General features: G+C 56.7%; 4 protein-coding genes across 4 annotated transcripts in view; 2 read left to right on the top strand and 2 right to left on the bottom strand.

Annotated features, from left to right (window-relative positions):
• TOMM40 (translocase of outer mitochondrial membrane 40) lies at positions 1 to 13,800 on the bottom strand. Its single transcript, XM_069774615.1, is given in 10 exon segments — positions 1 to 1,755; positions 6,493 to 6,595; positions 6,682 to 6,758; positions 6,859 to 6,981; positions 9,498 to 9,603; positions 11,935 to 12,036; positions 12,131 to 12,223; positions 12,307 to 12,374; positions 13,600 to 13,717; positions 13,720 to 13,800. Coding segments are annotated over 10 exon segments (1,011 nt in total). The 3' UTR covers positions 1 to 1,615.
• Positions 13,801 to 15,304: 1,504 nt separating this feature from the next.
• Positions 15,305 to 23,155, top strand: LOC138683084 (uncharacterized). The gene is made up of 2 exons (XM_069774609.1): positions 15,305 to 16,238; positions 22,301 to 23,155. Exons 1-2 carry the CDS (start codon positions 15,563 to 15,565, stop codon positions 22,786 to 22,788), a joined length of 1,164 nt encoding a protein of 387 aa, XP_069630710.1. The 5' UTR covers positions 15,305 to 15,562; the 3' UTR covers positions 22,789 to 23,155.
• A 132-nt stretch (positions 23,156 to 23,287) lies between these two features.
• Positions 23,288 to 25,017, bottom strand: FFAR2 (free fatty acid receptor 2). The gene has a single exon (XM_069774608.1). It carries the CDS (start codon positions 24,696 to 24,698, stop codon positions 23,340 to 23,342), a length of 1,359 nt encoding a protein of 452 aa, XP_069630709.1. The 5' UTR covers positions 24,699 to 25,017; the 3' UTR covers positions 23,288 to 23,339.
• The window catches only part of LOC138683105 (potassium-transporting ATPase alpha chain 1-like), a 33,855-nt gene continuing 30,504 nt past the window's right edge, over positions 24,562 to 27,912 (top strand). The window contains exons 1-3 of the mRNA XM_069774628.1: positions 24,562 to 24,669; positions 26,010 to 26,445; positions 26,906 to 27,850. Coding sequence (XP_069630729.1) covers positions 27,629 to 27,850 — 222 coding nt within the window. The 5' untranslated portion in view covers positions 24,562 to 24,669; positions 26,010 to 26,445; positions 26,906 to 27,628. The remainder of the gene's footprint in view (positions 24,670 to 26,009; positions 26,446 to 26,905; positions 27,851 to 27,912) is intronic.

Genomic DNA, 27,912 nt, shown 5'->3' with positions numbered 1-27,912 from the left:
AACGAGGCCAGTTGCTTTATTGGGACTTTTCGGGCCCCACGCCGCGATGGGGGGGCTGGGGGGGGCCCCCCCAAATCTGTTTGGGGGGGTCCCCCCCCCGCACCCCAAAATTGAGCCAGTCTCTGTCTGGGGTGTCCTCCTGGGGGGGGGGGAATTGGGGACCCCCCCCTCCTTCCTCTGGGGGGGGTGAGGGCAAAATGGGGGGGGACCCCCCAAAAATGGCCTTTGGGGGGGCCCCCGCCATGGGGGGGGGAAACACGGTGGCCGCCGGCAGCTGTGGGGTGTTGGGGGAGGAAGAGGAGGAGGAAGATGAGGGGGGAGGAGGAAGAGCGGGGGGGGGAAGGAGGAAGAGGAGGGGAAGAGGAGGAAGATGGATGGGAGGAAGATGAGGGGGAGGAGGAGGAAGGGCGGGGAGAAGGAGGAAGTGAAGGGGAAGAGGAGGAAGATGGATGGGAGGAAGATGAGGGGGAGGAAGAGAGGCGGAAGATGGACGGGAGGAAGATGAGGGGGAGGAAGAGGAAGGGGAGGAAAGTGAGGAGGAGGAAGGAGGCTGAAGGGGAGGAGGAAGATGAAGGCGAGGAGGGGTCGAAAAGGAGGAAGGCAGGGAGGAAGATGAAGGGGAGGAGAATGGAGGCGAGGATGATGGAGGACGGAAGTGAGGCCGATGAGGCTGAAGGGGAGGAGGAAGATGAAGGTGAGGAGGAGGGCGGGAAGGAAAAGGAGGAAGATGAGGGGGAAGAGGAGGGGGAAGGGGAGGAGGAAGATGAAGGAGAGGAGGAGGAAGGGGAGGAGGAAGAAGGGGAGGAGGAAGATGAGGAGGAAAAGGAAGAAGATGAAGGTGAGGAGGAAGATGAAAGGGAGGGGAATGGAGATGAGGACGAGGAAGATGAAGGTGAGGAGACGAGGTGAAGATGAGGAAGGGGAGGGGGAGGAAGATGAAGGGGAAGAGAATGGAGGTGAGGAGGAGGAAGGTGAGGAGGAGGAAGACAAAGGGGAGGAGAATGAGGTGAGGAGGAGGAGGAAGGTGAGGAGGAGGAAGACGAAGGGGAGGAGAACAGAGGCGAGGATGATGAAGGTGAGGAGGAGGAAGACAAAGGGGAGGAGAACGGAGGCGAGGATGATGAAGGTGAGGAGGAGGAAGACGAAGGGGAGGAGAACGGAGGCGAGGATGAGGAAGGTGAGGAGGAGGAGGAAGGTGAGGAGGAGGAAGACGAAGGGGAGGAGAACGGAGGCGAGGATGATGAAGGTGAGGAGGAGGAAGACGAAGGGGAGGAGAACGGAGGCGAGGATGAAGAAGGTGAGGAGGAGGAAGACGAAGGGGAGGAGAACGGAGGCGAGGATGATGAAGGTGAGGAGGAGGAAGATGAAGGGGAGGAAAACGGAGGCGAGGATGAAGAAGGTGAGGAGGAGGAAGACGAAGGGGAGGAGAACGGAGGCGAGGATGAAGAAGGTGAGGAGGAGGAAGACGAAGGGGAGGAGAACGGAGGCGAGGATGATGAAGGTGAGGAGGCTGGCAGTGAGGCTGATGAGCCTGGAGGAGGAGGAGGAGGCCGAAGCCGGTGAGGAAGACGAGGAGGACGACGTCGGTGAGGCGGACGAGGAGGAGGAGGAGGCTCTAGCCGATGGTGAGGCCGAAGCCGCAGTGGAACTTGTTCTTGCGGTGGTTGAGGAAGGCTCCCAGCGCCAGCGTCAGGGGCAGCGGCGGCAGCTTCTTCTCCAGCACCGCTCCCACCACCCAGCTGCTGTCCACCGAGCCTGGGGACAACGGGGGGGACGTTGTCACCGGGGGGGGGGACAACGTCATGGGGGGACGTCATGGGGGACATCACGGGGGACATGGGGACGTCATCATGGGGGACATCATGGGGGACATGGGGACGTCATGGGGGACATCATGGGGACACGGCGGGGACATCGTCATGGGGGACATGGGGACACCAAGGGGACGTTGTCATGGGGGACATCACGGGGGACATCATGGAGACACGGAGGGGATGTCATCATGGGGGACATCGTCATGGGGGACATCACGGGGGACATGGGGACACCAAGGGGACGTCGTCATGGGGGACGTCGTCATGGGGGACATCACGGGGGACATCATGGGGACACGGAGGGGATGTCATCATGGGGGACATCGTCATGGGGGACATCACGGGGACATCACGGGGACACGGAGGGGACGTCATCATGGGGGACATCGTCATGGGGGACATCACGGGGGACAAGGGGACACCGAGGGGACGTTGTCATGGGGGACATCACGGGGACACAGAGGGGACGTCATCATGGGGGACATCGTCATGGGGGACATGATGGGGGACATGGGGACACCGTCATGGGGGCGTCATCATGGGGGACATCACGGGGGACATGGGGACACCAAGGGGACGTCGTCATGGGGGACGTCGTCATGGGGGACGTCATGGGGGACGTCATGGGGACTCGGAGGGGACGTCGTCATGGGGGACGTCATGGGGACATCGTCATGGGGGACATCACGGGGGACATGGGGACACCAAGGGGACGTCGTCATGGGGGACATCACGGGGGACATGGGGACACCAAGGGGACGTCGTCATGGGGGACATCACGGGGGACATGGGGACACCAAGGGGACGTTGTCATGGGGGATGTCGTCATGGGGGACATCATGGGGGACGTCATGGGGGACACCACGGGGGACATGGGGACACAGAGGGGACGTCGTCATGGGGGACGTCGTCATGGGGACATCACGGGGAACATGGGGACATGGAGGGGACGTCATCATGGGGGACGTCATCATGGGGGACATCACGGGGGACATCATGGGGACACGGAGGGGACGTCATCATGGGGGACATCGTCATGGGGGACATCACGGGGGACAAGGGGACACCGAGGGGACGTTGTCATGGGGGACATCACGGGGACACAGAGGGGACGTCATCATGGGGGACATCGTCATGGGGGACATCACGGGGGACATGGGGACACCGTCATGGGGGCGTCATCATGGGGGACATCACGGGGGACATGGGGACACCAAGGGGACGTCGTCATGGGGGACGTCGTCATGGGGGACGTCATGGGGGGCGTCATGGGGACATCAAGGGGACGTCGTCATGGGGGACATCGTCATGGGGGACATCACGGGGGACATGGGGACACCAAGGGGACGTTGTCATGGGGGATGTCGTCATGAGGGACATCATGGGGACACGGAGGGGACGTCGTCATGGGGGACGTCGTCATGGGGGACGTCATGGGGACATCGTCATGGGGGACATCACGGGGGACATGGGGACACCAAGGGGACGTCGTCATGGGGGACATCACGGGGGACATGGGGACATCATGGGGACGTCATCATGGGGGACATCGTCATGGGGGACATCACGGGGGACATGGGGACACCAAGGGGACGTCGTCATGGGGGACATCACGGGGGACATGGGGACATCACGGGGACGTCGTCATGGGGGACGTTGTCATGGGGGACATCACAGGGGACAGGGGGACACCAAGGGGACGTTGTCATGGGGGACGTCGTCATGGGGGACGTCATGGGGGACGTCATGGGGACACGGAGGGGACGTCATCATGGGGGACATCGTCATGGGGGACATCACGGGGGACATGGGGACACCAAGGGGACGTCGTCATGGGGGACGTCGTCATGGGGGACGTCATGGGGGACGTCATGGGGACACCAAGGGGACGTTGTCATGGGGGATGTCGTCATGAGGGACATCATGGGGACACGGAGGGGACGTCGTCATGGGGGACGTCGTCATGGGGGACGTCATGGGGACATCGTCATGGGGGACATCACGGGGGACATGGGGACACCAAGGGGACGTCGTCATGGGGGACATCACGGGGGACATGGGGACATCATGGGGACGTCGTCATGGGGGACATCGTCATGGGGGACGTCACGGGGGACATCACGGGGACACAGAGGGGACGTCATCATGGGGGACATCACGGGGACACGGAGGGGACGTCATCATGGGGGACATCGTCATGGGGGACATCATGGGGGACATGGGGACACCGTCATGGGGGCGTCATCATGGGGGACATCACGGGGGACATGGGGACACCAAGGGGATGTTGTCATGGGGGACGTCGTCATGGGGGACGTCATGGGGGACGTCATGGGGACTCGGAGGGGACGTCGTCATGGGGGACGTCATGGGGACATCGTCATGGGGGACATCACGGGGGACATGGGGACACCAAGGGGACGTCGTCATGGGGGACATCACGGGGGACATGGGGACATCATGGGGACGTCGTCATGGGGGACATCGTCATGGGGGACGTCACGGGGGACATCACGGGGACACAGAGGGGACGTCATCATGGGGGACATCACGGGGACACGGAGGGGACGTCATCATGGGGGACATCGTCATGGGGGACATCATGGGGGACATGGGGACACCGTCATGGGGGCGTCATCATGGGGGACATCACGGGGGACATGGGGACACCAAGGGGATGTTGTCATGGGGGACGTCGTCATGGGGGACGTCATGGGGGACGTCATGGGGACTCGGAGGGGACGTCATCATGGGGGACGTCATGGGGACATCGTCATGGGGGACATCACGGGGGACATGGGGACACCAAGGGGACGTCGTCATGGGGGACATCACGGGGGACATGGGGACACCAAGGGGACGTCGTCATGGGGGACGTCGTCATGGGGGACATCATGGGGGACATCATGGGGGACACCACGGGGGACATGGGGACACAGAGGGGACGTCGTCATGGGGGACGTCGTCATGGGGACATCACGGGGAACATGGGGACATGGAGGGGACGTCATCATGGGGGACGTCATCATGGGGGACATCACGGGGGACACGGGGACACCAAGGGGACGTCGTCATGGGGGACATCACAGGGGACATCCCGGGGTCCCCCCTATTTTTGCCCTCCCCGTATTTTTGGGATCCCCCCCACCCTGTTTTTGGGACCCCCCCCTATATTTTGAGACACCCCCCCTATATTTTGGGACCCCCCCTACATTTTGGGGACCCCCCTATATTTTCAGACCCCCCCTATATTTTGGGGACCCCTCCTATTTTTGGGGACCCCCTATATTTTGGGACCCCCCTATATTTTGGGGACCCCTCCTATTTTTGGGGACCCCCCCATATTTTTGGGACCCCCCTATATTTTGGGGACCCCCCTATATTTTGGGGACCCCCTATATTTTGAGACACCCCCCTTATATTTTGGGACCCCCCCTACATTTTGGGGACCCCCCTATATTTTGAGACCCCCCTATACTTTGGGGACCCCTCGTATTTTTGGGGACCCCCTATATTTTCAGACCCCCCTATATTTTGGGGACCCCTCCTATTTTTGGGGACCCCCTATATTTTGGGACCCCCCTATATTTTGGGGACCCCTTGTATTTTTGGGGACCCCCCTATATTTTTGGGACCCCCCTATATTTTGGGGACCCCTCGTATTTTTGGGGACCCCCTATATTTTGAGACACCCCCCTTATATTTTGGGACCCCCCCTACATTTTGGGGACCCCCCTATATTTTGAGACCCCCCTATATTTTGGGGACCCCTTGTACTTTTGGGGACCCCCTATATTTTGGGACCCCCCTCTATTTTGGGGACCCCTCCTATTTTGGGGGACCCCCTATATTTTGGGACCCCCCTATTTTTGGGACTCCCTTATATTTTGGGGACCCCCTCATATTTTGGGGGCCTCCCTATATTTTGGGGACACCCCTATTTTCAGGGACCCCCCTATATTTTGGGGACCCCCCTATTTTTGGGGATCCTGCTACATTTTGGGGACCCCCTTATATTTTAGGGACCCCCCCTATATTTTGGGACTCCCCTATATTTTGGGGACCTCCCTATTTTTGGGATCCCCCTATATTTTGGGGATCCCCTATATTTCGGGGTCCCCCCTATTTTTGGCACCCCCCCTATATTTTGGGGACCCCCCTATATTTTGGGGTTCCCCCATTTTTGGGGACCCCCTATATTTTGGGGACCCCCTATATTTTGGGGACCCCCCTATTTGTGGCACCCCCCTATATTTTGGGGACCCCCCTATTTTCAGGGACCCCCCTATATTTTGGGGTCCCCCCATTTTCGGGAACCCCCCCTATATTTTGATGTCCCCCATTTTTGGCACCCCCCCCTATATTTTGGCACCCCCCCTATATTCTGGGGACCCCCTACATTTTGAGGACCCCCTTTTTTTGTGGGACCCCCTACATTTTGAGGACCCCCTTTTTTTGTGGGACCCCCTATTTTTTAGGGGACCCCCAATATTTTTGGGGTGCCCCCCTTATTTTTTTTGGGGGGGGGGGCGCACCCTCTACCTCACCCCGCTCCCCTCCTTCCAACTCCCCTCTCCAACCTCTCCCACATTCCCAGTGCGCCCCCCCCAACCTCCCTCCCCCCCCCAAATTATTGGGGTGCCCCCCCTTGATATTTTTTGGGGTGCCCCCCCCGTACCCCGAAAAAGCAGGTTCCCCTTGGGCAGCTCCAGCTGGTACCCGAAGGCGACGCTCGTGTCCTGCAGCCGGGTGCTGGCTTCAAATTCCACCCCCACCTGCAGCTAAAAATAAATTTTTGGGGGGGGGGTCACTCACCTTCCCCTATAGCACCCCAAAAAAAAAATTTTGGGGTACCCCCCCCCTTTACCTGCTCGTTAGCTCGGTGGTAATAAGTCGCGTGAGCACCCGCTTGTCCCACCGTCAGGGTGCCGATCCAGTTGGGTGCTGGGGGGGGCGGAAAATGATAAAAAAAAAAATTAGGGGGGGTGTTTTTTGATTTTTTTGGGGTTCCCCCCCCCAGCACCCCAAAAAATTTAGGGGTTACCTGTGTAACGACCGGCGAGGGAGACGACGGTGCCTTCCTCCCCGGGGCGGCGGTGGTAAACCAGTTCCCCCCCCAGCGCCAAAGTTGGGGTGATGCTCTGGAGATAGTGGGCGACCAAAATTCCTAAAAAAAAAAAAAAAATTTGGGGGGGTCATTTTTTTTGGGGGGGGGCACACCCCAAAATTATAGGGAGGTGGGGAAGGATGAGTGAAGTGGGGGGGGGGGGGAATGGGGTTCCCTTGGATTTTGGGGTGCCCCATAAATGGGGAAGTGGGGGGGCACCCCAAAAAAGGAGGTCCGCTCCCGTGGATTTTGGGGTACCCCAAATGGGGAAGTGGGGGGGCACCCCAAAAAAAGTACATCTGTTCCCATGGATTTTGGGGTACCCCAAAATGGGGAAGTGGGGGGGGACCCCAAAATGAGGTACGTCTGGCCCCATGGATTTTGGGGTGCCCCAAAATGGGGAAGGGGGGGGCACCCCAAAAAAAGTACATCTGTTCCCATGGATTTTGGGGTGCCCCAAAATGGGGTTCCCTTGCAATTTGGGGTGCCCTTTTATGGGGAAGTGGGGGGGCACCCCAAAAAAAGTACATCTGTTCCCATGGATTTTGGGGTGCCCCAAAATGGGGAACTGGGGGGGGACCCCAAAATGAGGTACGTCTGGCCCCATGGATTTTGGGGTGCCCTTCTATGGGGAAGAGGGGGGGCACCCCAAAAAAAGTACATCTGTTCCCATGGATTTTGGGGTACCCCAAAATGGGGAAGGGGGGGCACCCCAAAAAACCTACGTCCGGTCCTTTGGATTTTGGGGTGCCCCAAAATGGGGTTCCCTTGCAATTTGGGGTGCCCTTCTATGGGGAAGTGGGGAGCACCCCAAAAAAAGTACATCTGTTCCCATGGATTTTGGGGTGCCCCAAAATGGGGAACTAGGGGGGGACCCCAAAATGAGGTACGTCTGGCCCCATGGATTTTGGGGTGCCCCAAAATGGGGAAGTGGGGGGGCACCCCAAAAAAAGTACGTCCGCTCCCATGGATTTTTGGGGTGCCCCAAAAGGGGGTTCCCCTGGATTTGGGGGTGTCTTGGTATCAGGAAAGTGGGGGCACCCCAAAAAACTACGTCTGCTGCCATGGATTTTTGGGGTACCCCGCTATGGGGAACTGGGGGGGCACCCCAAAAAACCTACGTCCGGTCCCATGGATTTTGGGGTACCCCAAAATGGGGAAATGTGGGGGAACCCCAAAACAAGGTACGTGCAGTCCCATGGATTTTGGGGTGTCTTGGTATAAGGAAAGTGGGGGCACCCCAAAAAAAGTACGTCTGCTCCAAAGGATTTTGGGGTACCCCAAAATGGGGAAGTGGGGGGCACCCCAAAAAAAGTACATCCGGTCCCATGGATTTTTGGGGTGCCCCAAAAGGGGGTTCCCCTGGATTTGGGGGTGTCTTGGTATCAGGAAAGTGGGGGCACCCCAAAAAAACTACGTCTGGTCCCATGGATTTTGGGGTGCCCCGAAATGGGGAAATGTGGGGGAACCCCAAAACAAGGTACGTGCAGTCCCATGGATTTTGGGGTGTCTTGGTATAAGGAAAGTGGGGGCACCCCAAAAAAAGTACGTCTGCTCCCCTGGATTTTGGGGAGCCCCAAAATGGGGTTCCCTTGGATTTTGGGGTGCCCAAAAATGGGGAAGTGGGGGGGCACCCCAAAAAAAGTGCATCCGCTCCCTTAGATTTTGGGGTGCCCCAAAATGGGGTTCCCCTGGAATTTGGGGTGTCTTGCTATAAGGAAAGTGGGGGCACCCCAAAAAACTACGTCTGCTGCCATGGATTTTTGGGGTACCCCAAAATGGGGAACTGGGGGGGCACCCCAAAAAACCTACGTCCGGTCCCTTGGATTTTGGGGTGCCCCGAAATGGGGAAGTGGGCGGCACCCCAAAAAAGTACGTCCGGCCCCATGGATTTTGGGGAGCCCCAAAATGGGGTTCCCTTGGATTTTGGGGTGCCCCAAAATGGGGAAGTGGGGGGGCACCCCAAAAAAAGGTAAATGTTCCCATGGATTTTGGGGTACCCCAAAATGGGGAAGTGGGGGGCACCCCAAAAAAGTACGTCCGGTCCCTTGGATTCTGGGGTGCCCCAAAATGGGGTTCCCTTGGATTTTGGGGTGCCCCAAAATGGGGAAGTGGGTGGGCACCCCAAAAAAAGTACGTCCGCTCCCATGGATTTTTGGGGTGCCCCGCTATGGGGAACTGGGGGGGCACCCCAAAAAAACTACGTCTGGTCCCATGGGTTTTGGGGTGCCCCAAAACAGGGATCCCCGCGTCCCATGGATTTTAGGGTGCCCTCAAAATGGGGCTCCCTTCGATTTTTGGGGTGCCCCGCTCCACAATACGGGGGTTCCCCAAAACAGGGTGCACCCCACCCCAAAATATCAGGCTTCCCCATTTTGGGGGGGGTCAGTGCACCCCAAAAAATTTGGGGGTTCCCCATTTTGGGGTGCTCCCTTACCCCTCCCCAACATCACGCTACCAAATTCATCCATCCTTATTTCAGGGAGATTCCCCTTGATGACCCCCAAATTTTTTTGGGGGGGTCCCCAATTTTTTGGGGGGGGTCCCCCATTTTTTTTGGGGGGGGGGGTGCTTACCTGACCCCACCAAAATATCGGGGTTCCCCAGCGTGACGGCGGCCGTGAAATCAGCCCCCCGATATTCGCCGTCCACCTGCCAGTTGACGAACTTCGCCTGCTGCGTCTGGGGGGGGGGGGAAACGGGGTGAACGGGGGGGTCCCCCCTTTTTTTGGGGGTCCCCCCTTTTTTGGGGGGGCTCCCCTCCATTTTTAGGAGCCCCTCCCATTTTTAGAAAGTCCCCCTTTTGGGGGAAACCCTCATTTTTTAGGAGTTTCCCCATTTTTTTTTCCTCTCCCCCCGTTTTGGGGGGGCTGTTCTTTTTGGGGGTCCCCCCCTTTTTTAGGGGTCCCCCCCATTTTTAGGGGGCCCCCCCTTTTTTTGGACGATCCCCTTTTTAGGACGTTTCCCTTTTTTGGGGGGGTTCCTCTTTTTTTGGGGGGGTCCCCATCTTTTTGGAGAATCCCTTTTTTTAGGACGTTTCCCTTTTTTGGGGGGGGTCCCTCTTTTTTTGGGGGGGTCCCCATTTTTTTGGAGAATCCCCTTTTTTTAGGAGGTTTCCTTTTTTGGGGGGGGTCCCTCTTTTTGGGGGGGCTCCCTCTTTTTTTGGGGGGGCTCCCTCTTTTTTTGGGGGGCTCCCTCTTTTTTGGGGGGGTCCCCATTTTTTTGGAGAATCTTTTTTTAGAAGGTTTCCCTTTTTTTGGGGGTGCCTCTTTTTTTGGGGGGGTCCCCATTTTTTTTGGACAATCCCCCTTTTTTAGGAAGTTTCCCTTATTTTGGCAGCACCCCCCCTTTTTTAGGGGGGGTCCCCCTTTTTGGGGGATCCCCCTTTTTTTGGAGAATCCCCTTGTTTTAGGACATTTCCCTTTTTGGGGGGGGTCCCCCATTTTTTAGGGGTTCCCTCACTTTTAGGGGTTTCCTGATTTTTGGGGGGGTCCCCCATTTTTGGGGAGGTCCCCCCCTTTTTTAGGGAGTCCCACATTTTTAGGGGGTTCACCATTTCTTTTGGGGGTCCCCCCTTTTTTTGGAAGATCCCCCTTTTTTGGGGAGCCCCCCATTTTTTAGGGGATTCCCTTTGTTTCAGGGGGTCCCCCATTTTTTTCCAGGAGCCCCCCCATTTTTAGGGGGGTCTCCCCTTTTTGGGGGGATCCACTCTTTTTTACGTGGTCCCCCATTTTTCAGGGCAGCCCCCCTTTTTTGACCCCCCCTTCTTTTTTAGGGGTCCCCCCTTTTTCCAGGGGCCCCCCCTTTTTTAGGGGGTCCCTCTTTTTTTAGGGGTCCCCCCTTTTTTAGGGGGTCCCTTTTTTAGGGGTCCCCCCTTTTTCCAGGGGTCCCCCTTTTTTTAGGGGTCCCCCTTTTTTTAGGGGTTCCCCCTTTTTCCAGGGGTCCCCCCTTTTTTTAGGGGTCCCCCTTTTTTTAGGGGTTCCCCTTTTTTTTAGAGGGTCCCCTTTTTTTAGGGGTCCCCCCTATTTTTAGGGGGTCCCCCTTTTTTCTTAGAGATTCCCTTTTTTTTAGAAGTCCCCCTTTTGTTAGGGGTCCCCCCTATTTTTTTAGGTGGCCCCCCCCTTTTTTAGGGGGTCCCCTTTTTTTTAGGGTTCCCCTTTTTTTAGGGCTCCCCCTCTTTTTAGGGGTCCCCCCTTTTTCTTAGGGGTCCCCCCTTTTTTTAGGGGCTCCTTTTTATTAGGGGTCCCCCCTTTTTTAGGGGGTCCCCTCTTTTTTAGGGGGTCCCCCTTTTTCTTAGGGGTCCCCCCTTTTTTTAGGGGGTCCTCTTTTTTTTAGGGGTCCCCTCTTTTTCCAAGGGGTCCCCCCTTTTTCTTAGGGGTCCCCCCTTTTTTAGGGGGTCCCCTCTTTTTTAGGGGTCCCCCTTTTTCTTAGGGGTCCCCCCTTTTTTTAGGGGGTCCTCTTTTTTTTAGGGGTCCCCTCTTTTTCCAGGGGTCCCCCCTTTTTCTTAGGGGTCTCCCTTTTTTAGGGGGTCCCCTCTTTTTAGGGGTCCCCCCTTTTTCCAGGGGTCCCCCCTTTTTTTAGGGGGTCCTCTTTTTTTTAGGGGTCCCCCCTTTTTCCAGGGGTCCCCTCTTTTTCCAAGGGGTCCCCCCTTTTTCTTAGGGGTCCCCCCTTTTTTAGAGGGTCCCCTCTTTTTTAGGGGGTCCCCTCTTTTTCTTAGGGGTCCCCCCTTTTTTTAGGGGGTCCTCTTTTTTTTAGGGGTCCCCTCTTTTTCCAGGGGTCCCCCCTTTTTCTTAGGGGTCCCCCCTTTTTTTAGGGGTCCCCCCTTTTTTTACGTCCCCCTCCCACCTTTGCACATCCCTCATCTTTACAAATCCCTCCATTTTCACAGAGAAAAAACCCTTTTTTTCCCAACAGGATCCCATTTTTTCGACAAACCGCCGTTTTTTGGTGTCCCCCATTTTCTGGGGGGTCCCCTATTTTTTTTTTGGGGGGGGGGGACACCCCCAAATTTACCTGGAAAGCCACTTTGGAGCGGAGGCGCGTCGTCAGCTGATGGATAACTTGAGCGTTGAGGCTGCCGCTGTTGTCCATGTCCCCCACCAGCACCGGGAACGCCTGGAATTTTTCGGGGGGGGGGGCAAACCCCTTAATTTAGGGGGGTTGGCCCCCCCAAAAAATAGGGTGGGGGTCCCCCAAATCCTCTTCTTACCTCCGTGGGGCTCAACTGCTTCGTGCCGACGTAGGTCGCCCCGAAATGGTAGTTGGACTCCCCCAGGGTGCTGAGAGCGACTGTGTGGTTCACCTGGGGGGGGGGGGAAGATTTTGGGGTGCTGGGGGGGTACCCCAATATTTAAATCCCCCCCCCCCAGCACCCCAAAAACTCACCTGGAAGTGGTTGCTGAGCCCCTTGTTCACCGTCAGCTTGACGCCTTCCATTTGGACGGGGAAGAGCTCTGGAGGGGGGAGCCCCAAATTTTGGGGGGGAGCTGTAAATTTTGGGGGGGGGCACCCCGGTTTTGGGGGGGGGGAGCAGGGTTTTGGGGTGAGGAGGGGGGGTAGTGTGGGGTGGAAGGCTGGGGGGGGGCGGTACCCCAGTTTTGGGGTGCGGAGGGGGGCTGTGGGGGGGCAGAGAGGGATGGGGGGGCACTGGGGGGGCACTGGGGGGGATATGGGGGGCCCAGTGGGGGTGTGGGGGGGCACTGGGGGGAACTGGGGGGGCCCAGTGAGGATGTGGGGGGCACTGGGGAGAACTGGGGGGTCCAGTGGGGATGGGGGGGGGCTGATGGAGATGGGGGGGGGCATTGGGGGGAACTGGGGGGGCCAGGAGGGATGGGGGGGCAGTGGGGATTTGGGGGGGGTCCCAAAGCAATGGGGGGGGCACTGGGAGGAACTGGGGGGAACTGGGGGGACGGGGGGGTCCAGTGGGGATTTGGTGGGGGGCCCACAGTGATATGGGGGGCACTGGGGGGAACTGGGGAGCCCAGTGGGGATGGGGGGGGCCAGTGGGGATTTGGGGGGGGGCACAGTGATATGGGGGGCACTGGGGGGGCCAGTGGGGATGTGGGGGGGCCACTGGGGGGAACTGGGGGCCCAGTGGGGATGGTGGGGGGGCCCAGTAGGGATTCGGGGGGGGGCACAGCAAGGTGGGGGGCACTAGGGGGGCCCAGTGGGGATGTGGGGGGGGGCACTGGGGGGAACTGGAGAGCCCAGTGGGGATGGGGGGGGGGGGGGCAATGGAGATGGGGGGGCACTGGGGGGAACTGGGGGGGCTCAGTGGGGATGGGGGGGGCCCACAGTCAAGTGGGGGGCACTGGGGGGAACTGGGGGGGCCAGTAAGGATGGGGGGGGGCCTGATGGGGATGTGGGGGGGGTCCCAAAGAAATGTGGGGGGCACTGGGGGGAACTGGGGGGGCCAGTAAGGATGGGGGGGGGCCTGATGGGGATGTGGGGGGGTCCCAAAGAAATGTGGGGGGCACTGGGGGGAACTGGGGGGGGGACAGTGGGGATGGGGGGGGTCCACAGTGATATGGGGGGCACTGGGGGGAACTGGGGAGCCCAGTGGGGATGTGGGGGGGGCACTGGGGGGCTCAGTGTGGATGGGGGGGCACTTAGGGGTCAGATTTGGGTCGGGGGGGGGTCGTGCCTTCCCCCCCCCCCCAAAAAAAACCCCAAACTCACCCTTGCAGCGGCGGTGGCACTCCTCGAAGGCGCCGGGGTTGGGGAGGGGGTCCGTCCCCCCCCCGGGTTCTGTGGGGCGGGGGGGGGGCCCCAACCCGCTGACGGGGGGGGGGGCCCCCAAAACCGGGGGGGACCGGCAGGAGGGGGGGGGGGGGCTGTAGGGGGAGGGGGGGGGGAGCCGGCGGCCAGGACGTTGCCCATGGTGGGGGGGGGGGGCTGGAAATAAAGGGGGGGGTCAGCATAAACAGCCCCCCCCCCCCCCAAAAAAAAAAAGCCCTCGGGGGGGACGACACACCCCAAAAATGTGTATGGCCCCCCCCGCAAAATTCCCATTGGTTATGGGGGGGGGCTGCCCCCCCCAAACCCACCCCCCCTCCCCAAAACCAACCCCCCCCCAAAAAATCACCCCCCCCTAAAATCACCCCCCCCCAAAAATCGCCCCCCCCACCCCCCAAATCGACTCCCACCCCCCCCAACGTGAAGGGCCCGATCCTGCCCCCCCCCGTCCAGCCCCACACTTGGGGGTCCCGATTCTGCCCCATATTTTGGGGGGGGGGGGGGGCGATCCTGCCCCCCCCCCCACGCCGCACTCACGCTGCGGCGGCCGGAGAGCGCGGCGAGCGCTTTAGCCCCGCCCCCTTCGCCCCTATTGGTCTTCGCCTCACCCTTCCCGCCCCGTCGCTTGTTTCTATTGGTGGAAGCGGCTACGGGGCACCGCCCCCTCCGCTTTTCCCCGCCTCTTCCGGTGAGGCCTAGCGGGGGAACGGAGTAAGGGGGGAGAAGGTTACCGCCCCTTTCCTGCCCTACACGCTTTCCTATTGGTCGCCGCCCCGGCGTCGCCCCGCCTCCCATTGGTTGCCGCCGCTGCAAGGTCGGGCCGCCGGATCATAGAGTCGGCAAGGGCGCGCGGGCCGGAGCGGCCGCGGTGGGCGCCGCCATTTTGAGGCGGGAGTGGGCCGTGGAGGGCGGGGGAGGAGGAGGAGGAGGACCGGCTCCATGGCAACGGGGGGGGGGGAATGGGGGGCGGCCCCCCCATATGGCAGCTATAAGGGACTTCCACCCCCCCATATGGGGGCTATAGGGGACCCCTGGCCTGTACGGCAGCTATAGGGACCCCCATACAGCAGCTATAGGGGACCCCCCCCAATATGGCAGCTATAGGGACCCCCAGACAGCAGCTACAGGGACCCCCCCACACACAATATGGCAGCTATAGGGGACCCCCCCCCAATATGGCAGCTATGGGGACCCCCCCATACAGGAGCTATAGGGGACCCCCCCCCAATATGGCAGCTATAGGGATCTCCCCACAATAGGGCAGCTATAGGGATCTCCCCCCAATAGGGCAGCTATAGGGACGACCCCCCCCCCAATATGGCAGCTATAGCGACCCCCACACACAATATGGCAGCTATAGGGACCCCTCTGCAATAGGGCAGCTATAGGGAAACCCCCAATAGGGCAGCTATAGGGACCCCCCCCATACAGGAGCTACAGGGGACCCCCACACACAATAGGGCAACTATATGGATCGCCCCCAATATGGCAGCTATAAGGGACCCCCCCCCAATACAGGAGCTATAGGGGACCCCCCACAATAGGGCAGCTATAGGAACCCCCCCATACAGCAGCTATAGGGACCCCTACACACAATAGGGCAGCTATAGGGACCCCCCCAATATGGCAGCTATAGGGGATCCCCCCCCAAGGCAGCCATAGGGCCCCCCTCATACAGGAGCTATAGGGGACCCCCATAAGAAGGCACCTATAGGAACCCCCCCCATATAGGAGCTATAGGGGATGCCCCGCAACGGGCTTCTTGGGGGTCAAGGCTCTTCAGGCTTTTTGCCTGGTGGGGGTCTTAGAGCGTTGGCTGGAGGAGGTGGTCTTCGTCCATGGAGTGTTGGCTGGAGAACGTCATCTTCATCCATGGAGCGTTGGGTGGAGGAGGTGGTCTTCGTCCATGGAGCGTTGGGTGGAGGAGGTCTTCTTCATCCATGGAGCGTTGGGTGGAGGAGGTGGTCTTTGTCCATGGAGCGTTGGGTGGAGGAGGTCTTCTTCGTCCATGGATCGTTGGCTGGAGAACGTCATCTTCATCCATGGAGCGTTGGCTGGAGGAGGTCTTCATCCATGGAGCGTTGGCTGGAGGAGGTCTTCATCCATGGAGCGTTGGCTGGAGAACATCATCTTCATCCATGGAGCGTTGGGTGGAGGAGGTCTTCATCCATGGAGCGTTGGGTGGAGGAGGTCTTCATCCATGGAGCGTTGGGTGGAGGAGGTCTTCTTCATCCATGGAGCGTTGGGTGGAGGAGGTGGTCTTCGTCCATGGAGCGTTGGGTGGAGGAGGTCTTCTTCATCCATGGAGCGTTGGCTGGAGAACGTCATCTTCATCCATGGAGCGTTGGCTGGAGAACATCATCTTCATCCATGGAGCGTTGGCTGGAGAACATCATCTTCATCCATGGAGCGTTGGCTGGAGGATGTCTTCATCCATGGAGCGTTGGCTGGAGGAGGTCTTCTTCGTCCATGGAGCGTTGGCTGGAGGTCCTTCCCAGTGCCAGAGCTTTGGGCGGTCTCCGGCGCCATTGGAGCTTCGGGCTCGAGAAGGTGTCCAGGCAGTTGTCATCCAAGGTTCGGAGGTAAGAGTTCGAGGTGGGCTCCGTGCGGATGTCCTTCAAAGTTTGGAGGTAAGAGTTCGAGGCGGGCTCCAGGCAGGTGTCCTTCCGAATTTTGGAGGTAAGAGCTTGAGGTCTCCAGGCAGGCATCCTTCCAAATTTTGGAGGTAAGAGCCGGGCACCATAACCTTCTCTTCCCAAGACATTGGAGATGGACCAACCCTACAAGCAGGTGCGTGACATGGTGACCGCCACCAACGGCGCGAGATGGGAGCAGAGGGAGGTGTTCATGTGCTGGAGGGAAACGGTGCTAACCCAAATCTTCGCCCTAACTCCTCTCCTAAGCGCTAACCCAAATTCTTGCCCTAAATCGTATCGTAAGCACTAACCCAAATAACCCTCACCCTAAAAAATTCCTCACCCTAATTCTTAAGTCCTAACCCAAATCCTCGCCTTAACTCGTATCGTTAGCACTAACCCAAATCCTCACCCTAATTCTTAAGCGCTAACCCAAATCCTCGCCCTAACTCATAAGCACTAACCCAAATCCTCGCCCTAATTCTTAAGCGCTAACCCAAATCCTCGCCCTAATTCTTAAGCGCTAACCCAAATCCTCGCCCTAATTCTTAAGCACTAACCCAAATCCTCGCCCTAACTCGTATCGTTAGCACTAACCCAAATCCTTGCCCTAATTCTTAAGCGCTAACCCAAATCCTCGCCCTAACTAGTATCATAAGCACTAACCCAAATCCTCGCCCTAATTCTTAAGTGATAACCCAAATCCTCGCCCTAACTAGTATCATAAGCACTAACCCAAATCCTCGCCCTAATTCTTAAGCGCTAACCCAAAACCTTGTCCTAACTCGTAAGCGCTAACCCAAATCCTCGCCCTAACTTGCAAGCACTAACCCAAATCCTCACCCTAACTAGTATCATAAGCACTAACCCAAATCCTCGCCCTAACTCGTATTGTAAGCCCTAACCCAAATCCTCACCCTAACTAGTATCGTTAGCACTAACCCAAATCCTCGCCCTAATTCTTAAGCACTAACCCAAATCCTCGCCCTAACTCATATCGTTAGCACTAACCCAAATCCTCGCCCTAATTCTTAAGCACTAACCCAAATCCTCACCCTAACTAGTATCATAAGCACTAACCCAAATCCTCGCCCTAACTAGTATCATAAGCACTAACCCAAATCCTCGCCCTAATTCTTGAGTGCTAACCCAAATCCTCGCCCTAATTCTTAAGCCCTAACCCAAATCGTCACCCTAACTAGTATCATAAGCACTAACCCAAATCCTCGCCCTAATTCTTAAGCACTAACCCAAATCCTCGCCCTAACTAGTATCATAAGCACTAACCCAAATCCTCGCCCTAATTCTTAAGCACTAACCCAAATCCTCGCCCTAATTCTTAAGCACTAACCCAAATCCTCGCCCTAATTCTTAAGCGATAACCCAAATCCTCACCCTAACTCGTATCGTAAGCGCTAACCCAAATCCTCGCCCTAATTCTTAAGCGATAACCCAAATCCTCGCCCTAACTCGTATCGTTAGCACTAACCCAAATCCTCGCCCTAACTAGTATCATAAGCACTAACCCAAATCCTCGCCCTAATTCTTAAGCCCTAACCCAAATCCTCACCCTAACTAGTATCATAAGCACTAACCCAAATCCTCGCCCTAATTCTTAAGCACTAACCCAAATCCTCGCCCTAACTAGTATCATAAGCACTAACCCAAATCCTCGCCCTAACTTGTATTGTAAGCACTAACCCAAATCCTCGCCCTAATTCTTAAGCACTAACCCAAATCCTCGCCCTAATTCTTAAGCGATAACCCAAATCCTCGCCCTAACTCGTATCGTAAGCGCTAACCCAAATTCTTGCTCTAATTCTTGAGCTAACCCAAATCCTCGCCCTAATTCTTAAGCACTAACCCAAATCCTCGCCCTAACTCGTATTGTAAGCACTAACCCAAATCCTCGCCCTAATTCTTAAGCCCTAACCCAAATACTCGCCCTAACTAGTATCATAAGCACTAACCCAAATCCTCGCCCTAGTTCTTAAGCCATAATCTAAATCCTCGCCCTAACTCGTATTGTAAGCACTAACCCAAATCCTCACCCTAATTCTTAAGCACTAACCCAAATCCTTGTCCTAACTCGTAAGCACTAACCCAAATCCTCACCCTAACTAGTATCATAAGTGCTAACCCAAATCCTCGCCCTAATTCTTAAGCACTAACCCAAATCCTCGCCCTAACTCGTATCGTTATCACTAACCCAAATCCTCACCCTAACTAGTATCATAAGTGCTAACCCAAATCCTCGCCCTAATTCTTAAACACTAACCCAAATCCTCGCCCTAATTCCTAAGCCCTAACCCAAATCCTCACCCTAACTTGTATCATAAGCACTAACCCAAATCCTCGCCCTAATTCTTAAGTGATAACCCAAATCCTCGCCCTAACTAGTATCATTACCACTAACCCAAATCCTTGCCCTAATTCTTAAGCACTAACCCAAATCCTCGCCCTAACTAGTATCATAAGCACTAACCCAAATCCTCGCCCTAATTCTTAAGCGATAACCCAAATCCTCGCCCTAACTTGTATCGTAAGCACTAACCCAAATTCTTGCTCTAATTCTTGAGCTAACCCAAATCCTCGCCCTAATTATTAAGCACTAACCCAAATCCTCGCCCTAACTAGTATCATAAGCACTAACCCAAATCCTCGCCCTAGTTCTTAAGCGATAACCCAAATCCTCGCCCTAACTCGTATCGTTAGCACTAACCCAAATCCTTGTCCTAACTCATAAGCGCTAACCCAAATCCTCGCCCTAACTTGCAAGCACTAACCCAAATCCTCGCCCTAACTAGTATCATAAGCACTAACCCAAATCCTCGCCCTAATTCTTAAGCCCTAACCCAAATCCTCGCCCTAACTAGTATCGTTAGCACTAACCCAAATCCTTGCCCTAATTCTTAAGCACTAACCCAAATCCTCGCCCTAACTAGTATCGTTAGCACTAACCCAAATCCTTGCCCTAATTCTTAAGCACTAACCCAAATCCTCGCCCTAACTCGTATCATAAGCACTAACCCAAATCCTCGCCCTAATTCTTAAGCACTAACCCAAATCCTCGCCCTAACTCATATCGTTAGCACTAACCCAAATCCTCGCCCTAAATCTTAAGCACTAACCCAAATCCTCACCCTAACTAGTATCATAAGCACTAACCCAAATCCTCGCCCTAACTAGTATCATAAGTGCTAACCCAAATCCTCACCCTAATTCTTAAGCCCTAACCCAAATCCTCGCCCTAACTAGTATCATAAGCACTAACCCAAATCCTCGCCCTAATTCTTAAGCACTAACCCAAATCCTCGCCCTAACTCGTATTGTAAGCACTAACCCAAATCCTCGCCCTAATTCTTAAGCCCTAACCCAAATACTCGCCCTAACTAGTATCATAAGCACTAACCCAAATCCTCGCCCTAGTTCTTAAGCGATAACCTAAATCCTCGCCCTAACTCGTATTGTAAGCACTAACCCAAATTCTTGCTCTAATTCTTGAGCTAACCCAAATCCTCGCCCTAATTCTTAAGCACTAACCCAAATCCTCGCCCTAACTAGTATCATAAGCACTAACCCAAATCCTCGCCCTAGTTCTTAAGCGATAACCTAAATCCTCGCCCTAACTCGTATTGTAAGCACTAACCCAAATCCTCACCCTAATTCTTAAGCACTAACCCAAATCCTTGTCCTAACTCGTAAGCACTAACCCAAATCCTCACCCTAACTAGTATCATAAGTGCTAACCCAAATCCTCGCCCTAATTCTTAAACACTAACCCAAATCCTCGCCCTAATTCTTAAGCCCTAACCCAAATCCTCACCCTAACTAGTATCATAAGCACTAACCCAAATCCTCGCCCTAACTTGTATTGTAAGCACTAACCCAAATCCTCGCCCTAATTCTTAAGCCCTAACCCAAATCCTTGCCCTAATTCTTAAGTGCTAACCCAAATCCTCGCCCTAATTCTTAACCGATAACCCAAATCCTCACCCTAACTCGTATCGTAAGCGCTAACCCAAATTCTTGCTCTAATTCTTGAGCTAACCCAAATCCTCGCCCTAACTCGTATTGGAAGCGCTAACCCAAATCCTCGCCCTAATTCTTAAGCACTAACCCAAATCCTCGCCCTAACTCGTAAGCACTAACCCAAATCCTCACCCTAACTAGTATCATAAGTGCTAACCCAAACCCTCGCCCTAATTCTTAAGCCCTAACCCAAATCCTCGCCCTAACTCGTATCGTTAGCACTAACCCAAATCCTCGCCCTAACTAGTATCATAAGCCCTAACCCAAATCCTCGCCCTAATTCTTAAGCCCTAACCCAAATCCTCGCCCTAACTAGTATCATAAGCACTAACCCAAATCCTCGCCCTAATTCTTAAGCCCTAACCCAAATCCTCGCCCTAATTCTTAAGCCCTAACCCAAATCCTCGCCCTAACTCGTATCGTTAGCACTAACCCAAATCCTCGCCCTAACTCCTCTCCTAAGCGCTAACTTACACCTTAACCATTAACCCCAACCATAAACCAAACTAAACCTGACCCTTGCTCTAACCCCCAACCCACTCCTCGCTCTAAACCCCTCTCGAAGCCTAACACAACCCTTAACCTTAATTAAGGTTAACGCTTAGCGTGACCCAAACAGGAAGCCTAACCTCCCAAAATTAACCCTAAACCCTAACTCAACCCTAACCCCAAACCTAAGCCTAGCGCTAACCTCAACCCTAACCCTAAACCATTACAGCTGGTGATCGGGGATAAACCTAACCCCAAGCCTAACGGTAAACCATAACTGCAGTGCTAAACCTAATTAGTATTCTAGCTTTATTTGTCTTAAATTCTGCTTTTTTTTTAATTATTAGTTTAGTCCTGACTGGGCGTAATTAATGCCTGTGGTATTTTAAGTCATAATTATGCTGGAGTGATACGTTAATTACATCCAAAGAGCACTCTAATTCTATTTATCTTAAAGTCTACTTTTTTAATTACTACCTCAATACCATTTGGACGTAATTAATGCCCGTGATCTATTAAATAATAATTATGCTGAATTTATGCATTAATCACACTCAATCGGTATTCTCATTTTATTTTGAAATTAATTTTCTCATGCTACTTGGGTGTAATTAATGATAGCTTCATTAAATAGAAGCTGAAGCTTGTATGCATTCATTACACTTAATTAATTTCCTGGTTTTTTAATTTTTTATTTTTGGGGGGGGTATTTTTGTCTGGGGTTTTAAAAATTGTTTTTATTGTTGGTTTATTTTTATTTCTTAAATTCTTACATTTTTGTTTATGCTAATGGCGTGATTAACGCCCACGTTGGTGAAATAAAACCTAGGGTTGAGCTTATGCGTTAATTACTCCTAATTACAATCATACCCCCCAAGGACACCCCAAATATCCCCTAAGGGTGGGGAGGGGAACCCAGCCATGCTGCTGGGCTTAAGACAGCTTCCTCCTTCTTCTCCCTGGGCTCATTTGCATGCTCATTTGCATGCTCATTTGCATGGGGAGACCTATAGGGAAATTACCCCGGACTCCTGGGTCCCCTTGGTGGGGGAGGAAGGGGAGGGGGGGGATCTTTTAGCCAAGGGGACCCAAGATTTTGGCTGGGGGGGGGGCTTGGGTGGGGGACCACCCACCCATGGGTGCCGGAAGACTTCCAGGCCACTAGATGGCGCTAGAGCACCATGGGTAGAGTTCTACCATCCTACCCCACCCCCAAAAAAATCTGGGGTGGTGGGGGGACGACACACGACACCCCCAGGCGTTCAGGAACCTTCTTCTCCCCACCATCATCACCACCATCTCCCAGGGGTCCGGGCATGTCCATCCCCCCACCCCCCATCAGGATGTGCCCACCCCCCCCACCCCACCGAGGGACGCACCCTCTTCTCCTCTTGGACCCAGGTGTCCAGACCTTCACCCACCCCCCCATTTCAGCATTGACCACTCGTGGACCACAGTCTTGAATAAATATCTCGTGTTTGGGGTAGGGCTCTCTGGGGGAACAGCAGGGAGAGGAGGGGACCACCCCATAGAGGCCACCACCCCATGGAGGCCATCAAGCCATGGAGAACATCGACCCCCACGGGATGTCAACCCATGCAGAACATCAACCAATGTGGAGAACATCGACCCCCACGGGATGTCAACCCATGCAGAACGTCAACCGACGTGGAGAACATCAACCCCCACGGGATGTCAACCCATGCAGAACGTCAACCGACGTGGAGAACATCAACCCCCACGGGATGTCAACCCATGCAGAATGTCAACCGACGTGGAGAACATCGACCCCCGCGGGATATCAGCCCCCTCAGAACATCAGCTGATGCAGAATATTGAGCCATGGAGGCCACCAACCAACACAGACCTCGGCTCCATGGAGGCCACCACCCCATGGAGGCCATCAAGCCACGGAGAACATCGACCCCCACGGGATGTCAACCTATGCAGAACGTCAACCGACGTGGGATATTGACCCATGGAGGCCACCAACCAACACAGACCTCGGCTCCACGGAGGCCACCATCCCATGGAGGCCATCAAGCCACGGAAAACATCGACCCCCATGGGATATCAACCCCCACAGAACATCAGCTGATGCAGAATATTGACCCACGGAGGCCACCAACCAACACAGTCCTCGGCTTCATGGAGACCCTCAACCCATGGAGGCCATGAACAACATCCATCTTGGCCCTATGGGGCCCACAGATCTATGGAGACCATAAACTTCAAACTATGGGTCCAAGTTGTCCGTGGCCACACGGATGTCGGAGATGACGCCGTGATCCGGTGGATGATGTCATCACCCCGAACCATGGGTCCGTGTTCTCCATAGCCCTACAGCTGTTGGAGATGTTCCTATGACCCAGTGTTGCTTGATGCTATGGGGCCGAGTCGGCCACGACCCTAAGGACATTAGAAACGCCACCATTGGCCAAAGCCCTTCCGACCACCCCCCCAAATCCAACCCCCCACCCATGGTGAGACCATTCACCCACCCACCCCCGGTCCCCCCAACAAGCTTCATGTCAACGAGCCCTCAGACTCGTTCTGGGAAGGCCCAGGAGAACGTGCCCAGTAATACCAACCCACCACAACCCGGAGCTTGTCCTGCATGGCCACCACCACCCCAGCCATGGCCCTCTGCACCGCCGTGGAGGAGAAGTAGAAGACGAGAGGGTCTAGAGCGGCATTGAGGCTGGTGAGGAGCAAAGCGTAGACCCTCCAGTCCGGGCTCCGTTTCTCCACGAAGCCCACCACGTGCGAGAGGTTGTAGGGCGCGAAGCAGACCCCGAAGTTGACCATGGTGGCCACGGCCAAGCCCACGGCTCGTTGCTTCTTCTCCAGCGGGATATTTGGCCGGGCGAGGAGGGCTCGCACGAAGTTGATGTAGCAGAAGATGGTGACGGTGAAGGGCAGGAGGAAGAGGACGAGGAAGAGCTCCAGGCGTAGCGGGAGGACAAAGCTCAGCTGGTCCTCAGAGAAGTCATCGTAGCACTTCTGGATTTTGTCGGTAGTGGAGCGATCATGGACGCTGGGAGCAGATGAACCGGGGATGTTGGAGGTCTGGGAGACACCAGTAGGGCCGGAGATGTCCTGGATGTTGGCGCCTTTGGTGGTGGAGATTTTGGAGGTGGAGACGGTGGGGCTGGAGATCCTGGAGCCACTGCGGGCGGAGATGTCGCTGTTGGTGCTCTTGGAGCTGTGGGGGATGAAGTTATTGTCCGTGGAGTCACCGGAGTTGGAGATATCGAAGACCTTGGGCTTGCTGATGTTGGGGCTGGAGATCTGAGAGTTACTGTGGGTGAAGCCATCAGGGTTGGAGATGCTGAAGCCATTGAGGTTGAAGTCATCAGCGTTGGACATCTTGGAGCTCCCAAGCTTGAACCCGTTGACTGTGGAGCCATCGGAGCCCATAACCGTGGACCTGTTGGCCGGGGTCTGGTTCCCACCGCCATGATACTGGGCCACGAAGACGATGGAGCAATGGGAACAGGCCAAGAGCCAGAGGACAGCGCTGGCGGCCATCACCCGCGCTGGTCTTCTCCGGTCCTTGTACTGGAGGGGGAAGACGACACCGAGATACCGCTCAACGCTGAGGGCCGCCAAGAAGAGGCTGCTGAGATAGATGCTGGAGTAGAAGCAGAAGTTGGCCACCGGGCAGAGGACAGCCGGTAAGGGCCAAGTCATGCCGGCGGCAGCTTCTGCCATCTTGAAAGGGAGGAAGAGGAGGAGCAGAAGGTCGGCGGCCGTCAGGTTGAGGAGGAGGATGTCGGAGGGGGAGACACGCCGACGGGCCTTGCCCAAGAGGGTGGCGAAGGTGAAGACGTTGGCCGGGAAGCCCACGGAGAAGGTCAGGATGTAGATAGTGAGGACCAGCATGGTTGGAGGACAACCCTGGGGAGATACGTGGACCCGTAAGAGGATTGGGTGGGGGGAAAGGACCTGGGTGGGTGCCGTGGGTCCTATTTGGGCAGGAACCCAAGTATCTCGGGAGGAACCCAAGTATCTCAGGAGGATCCCAAGTATCTCAGGAGGCTTTTTCTGGTCCAAACAATGGACCAAGAGGGGGACACGGAGAAGACCCAGGCATCCAGGTGGTCCTCACCCTACTCCAACCCACCTACCTAAACGGACCCCAGGCATCTGGGGGGGGGGGGGGGGGGCCGTGGTGGTCTCACCTTGCTCCAAAGGGGACCCAGGTGTCCGGGCTTTCCACCACTGCCTCCCACTCCCAAACTGGACCCAGTTGTCCAGACTGGGTGGTGCCACCCTTATTTGTTTAATTGTTGTTTCCTGCGAAGGGGGGGTGGGTGGGGAGGGGCAGATGCCCGAGTCCCCGGACGCTTGGGTCCCTGGGGGGGGGTGTTGGGTTGGGGGGGGAAGAGGGAGCCCCCAAAAAACGGGGTCCCTTGGGAGCGTTAGAGGGAGGGTGGGGGAGCCCCCGGATACCTGGGTCCCTTTGGGGGGGGGGGGGGTTGGATCTGGTCCAATGCCTAGAAATATATATTCACCCCCCCCACCCAAGGTGTGTGTGTGGGGGGGACACACCCAGGCATCTGGGGCAGCCCCCCCCCCCCTTCCCCAACACCACCCCGGTTCCCCCTTCCCAATTCCTCCCAGTATAGCCTCCGCCTCCCCACCATACAGGACCCAGGCATCCATCCAACCAACACCCCCCCCTCCACCGTGTCCCCCTCCCAAAATCCCAGAGGGGACCCAGACATCCACGCCCCCCCCCCCCCCAATCCCCCAAAGGACCCAAACCTTCAGGTGAGGACCCAGGCATCCGTGTGCTCCCCCCCCAGCACCCCAACCTCCCCCATCCCCCTTTATTCCCCCTACGTACCTTATTATCCCAACAGGATTTTGGGTGGCCTCCAACGCCGGGGGCCCGTCCCAAATGTCTGGGTGCCCTCACCCTCACCCCTCACCCTCCCAAACCCACCCCCCCCTTCTTTCCCCGGATGCCTGGGTCCCTCTGGTAATGGGGGGAGGAGGGGGAAGTGGCTTCGATAACATCGAGGAAGTTTTTATATTTTGGTTTTTTTTTTTTGACCGCAGCCAAAAGCCACGTTCATGGGCACACGTCCGCAGGGGACCCAGATGCCCGCGGGGCGGGGGGGGGGGATGTCTTTTTTCCTCCCCCCACCGCACCCAAGGACCCAGACATCCTTTCTTCGTCTTCCCAAGGGATTCCGGCATCTGGGAACAGACCCAGGCATCCGGCTGCTCTCCGCTTTCCCCGAGGGAATCCCAAGTTCCTTGGAAATGGGGACAAGGAGCACCAGGGAAGGGGCAGCGGCTCGGCCCCAGGGCATTATGGGAGGAGAAGGACCCAGAAGTCCAGGTTCCCACGCTCCATGACCTTCCTTCACCCAATGGGCACTGGAGAGGATCCAGGCACCCGGATTCCCACCCCTGTCAACCTACATTCACCTACTTGGCTCCAGAGCCAGGAGAAGACTCAGGCATGTAGGTCTCCACCCCCCCTCCACCCCCTACTTTCACCCGATTGGCTCTCCTGGAAGGGACCCAGATGCAGGAGAGATGCATTGGCCGCTGCCCGTGACCTCAGAACTGGAGGATGATGAGGGGGAAGAGGGCAGGAGAAGCAACTCAACCCAATGTCTCTGTTGACCCCACGTCAACCCAACATCTCTGTTGACCCCACGTCGACCCAACGTCTCAGCAGACCCCACGTCGACCCGACGTCTCGGCAGACCCCACGTCGACCCGACGTCTCGGCAGACCCCACGTCGACCCGACGTCTCTGTTGACCCCACCTCAACCCAACGTCTTGGCAGACCCCACCTCAACCCAACGTCTTGGCAGACCCCACCTCAACCCGACGTCTCAGCAGACCCCACCTCAACCCGACGTGTCAGCAGACCCCAACTCAACCCAAAGCTTCAGGTGAACCCAACTCAACCCACCCAGCCCAAGGAAGCCTTTCATGGCTCATAAAGCTCCAGCTTAGCTTGCCCCAACCACCAAACACCTCCTCATCTCACCCAAAACCGTCCCCAAGCCATCCACACATCCCACAACCCCCCCCCAAAACCACGTCCCACGTTGGGCTCTTTCAGGTCTGAAGCCCCCAAGGTGTCACCGGCTCAGCACCATCTACCCCTTGATGTGAAGATGCTCCAGATCCTCCACGTCCAGTCACCTCAGCCGGACCCTCGCTTTGCCCCACCGGCAGCCGGCGCCTGGCACAGAGCCGACCGAGTCCCACCGTGTCCCAAACCTGCCAGAGACCCTGTCTTAGGGTGGCAGAGGAGAAGCAGAAGATGAGAGGGTCGAGGCAAGCGCTGAGGGTGGTGAGCAACACGGCGTAGGCTCTCCAAGGTGGGTTCTCCCGCCGTAGGTACCCCACCACGTGGGAGACGTTGAAAGGGGCGAAGCAGAGGATGAAGGCCACCGCCGTGGCCGCCGCCAGGGCCACCGCTCGTTGTCTCTTACCCGGCGCCGCGGTGGGGAGGGAGACCACGATGCAGACCAAGCGGCCGTAGCAGAAGGCGGTGATGGCCAAGGGTAGGCAGAAGAGCACCAGGAAGATCTCCAGGCGGAGAGCCAGCAGCACGGCCAGCTGAGGACCGGCGAAACGGGTGTAGCACGCCGTGCCGTTGACTGCCGCGTCGGGTTGGGCCACGTAGACCACGCTACAGTGGGCCAAAGCGGCCACCCAGAAGCCGGCGGCGGCCGCGGCGGCGTGGGTTGCCCGTCGGCGCCGGCGGTATTGGACGGGGAAGGCGGCGCTGAGGTAGCGGTCAACGCTGAGGGCGGTGAGGGAGAGGATGGTGAGGTAGATGCTGGTGAAGAAGAGGAAGACGAAGAGCGGGCAGAGGGCCGGTGGAAGCTTCCAGGTGGCTTCCCATGCCGCCTCGGCCATGCGGATGGGCAAGGAGGCCACCAGCGCTAGGTCGGCGATGGTCAGGTTGAGGAGGAGGATGTCGGCGGGCAGCAGGCGCCGGCGTCGGGCCACTGTCCCCAAGGCCACCAGGGCTGCCACGTTGAGGGGCAACCCCAAGGTGAAGGCACTCGCGTAGACCCCCAAACACAGGCGGTGGTTGATGGCAAAGGGTGGGGATGA

Source organism: Haliaeetus albicilla, chromosome 31 (genome assembly GCF_947461875.1).
Source record: "Haliaeetus albicilla chromosome 31, bHalAlb1.1, whole genome shotgun sequence".
Taxonomy (NCBI): Eukaryota; Metazoa; Chordata; class Aves; order Accipitriformes; family Accipitridae; genus Haliaeetus; species Haliaeetus albicilla.
Note: the sequence above shows the minus strand (reverse complement) of the source record. Positions and strands in the feature narration are given on the sequence as shown.

Excerpts from the sequence above, each read along its gene's own strand:
- LOC138683084 (XM_069774609.1), top strand. The coding sequence starts at position 15,563 with ATGGAGCGTTGGGTGGAGGAGGTCTTCTTCATCCATGGAGCGTTGGGT. Across the intron at positions 16,239-22,300 it reads TTGTCATCCAAGGTTCGGAG|GGCTCTCTGGGGGAACAGCA; the intron begins GTAAGAGTTCGA and ends TGTTTGGGGTAG.
- FFAR2 (XM_069774608.1), bottom strand. The coding sequence starts at position 24,698 with ATGCTGGTCCTCACTATCTACATCCTGACCTTCTCCGTGGGCTTCCCG.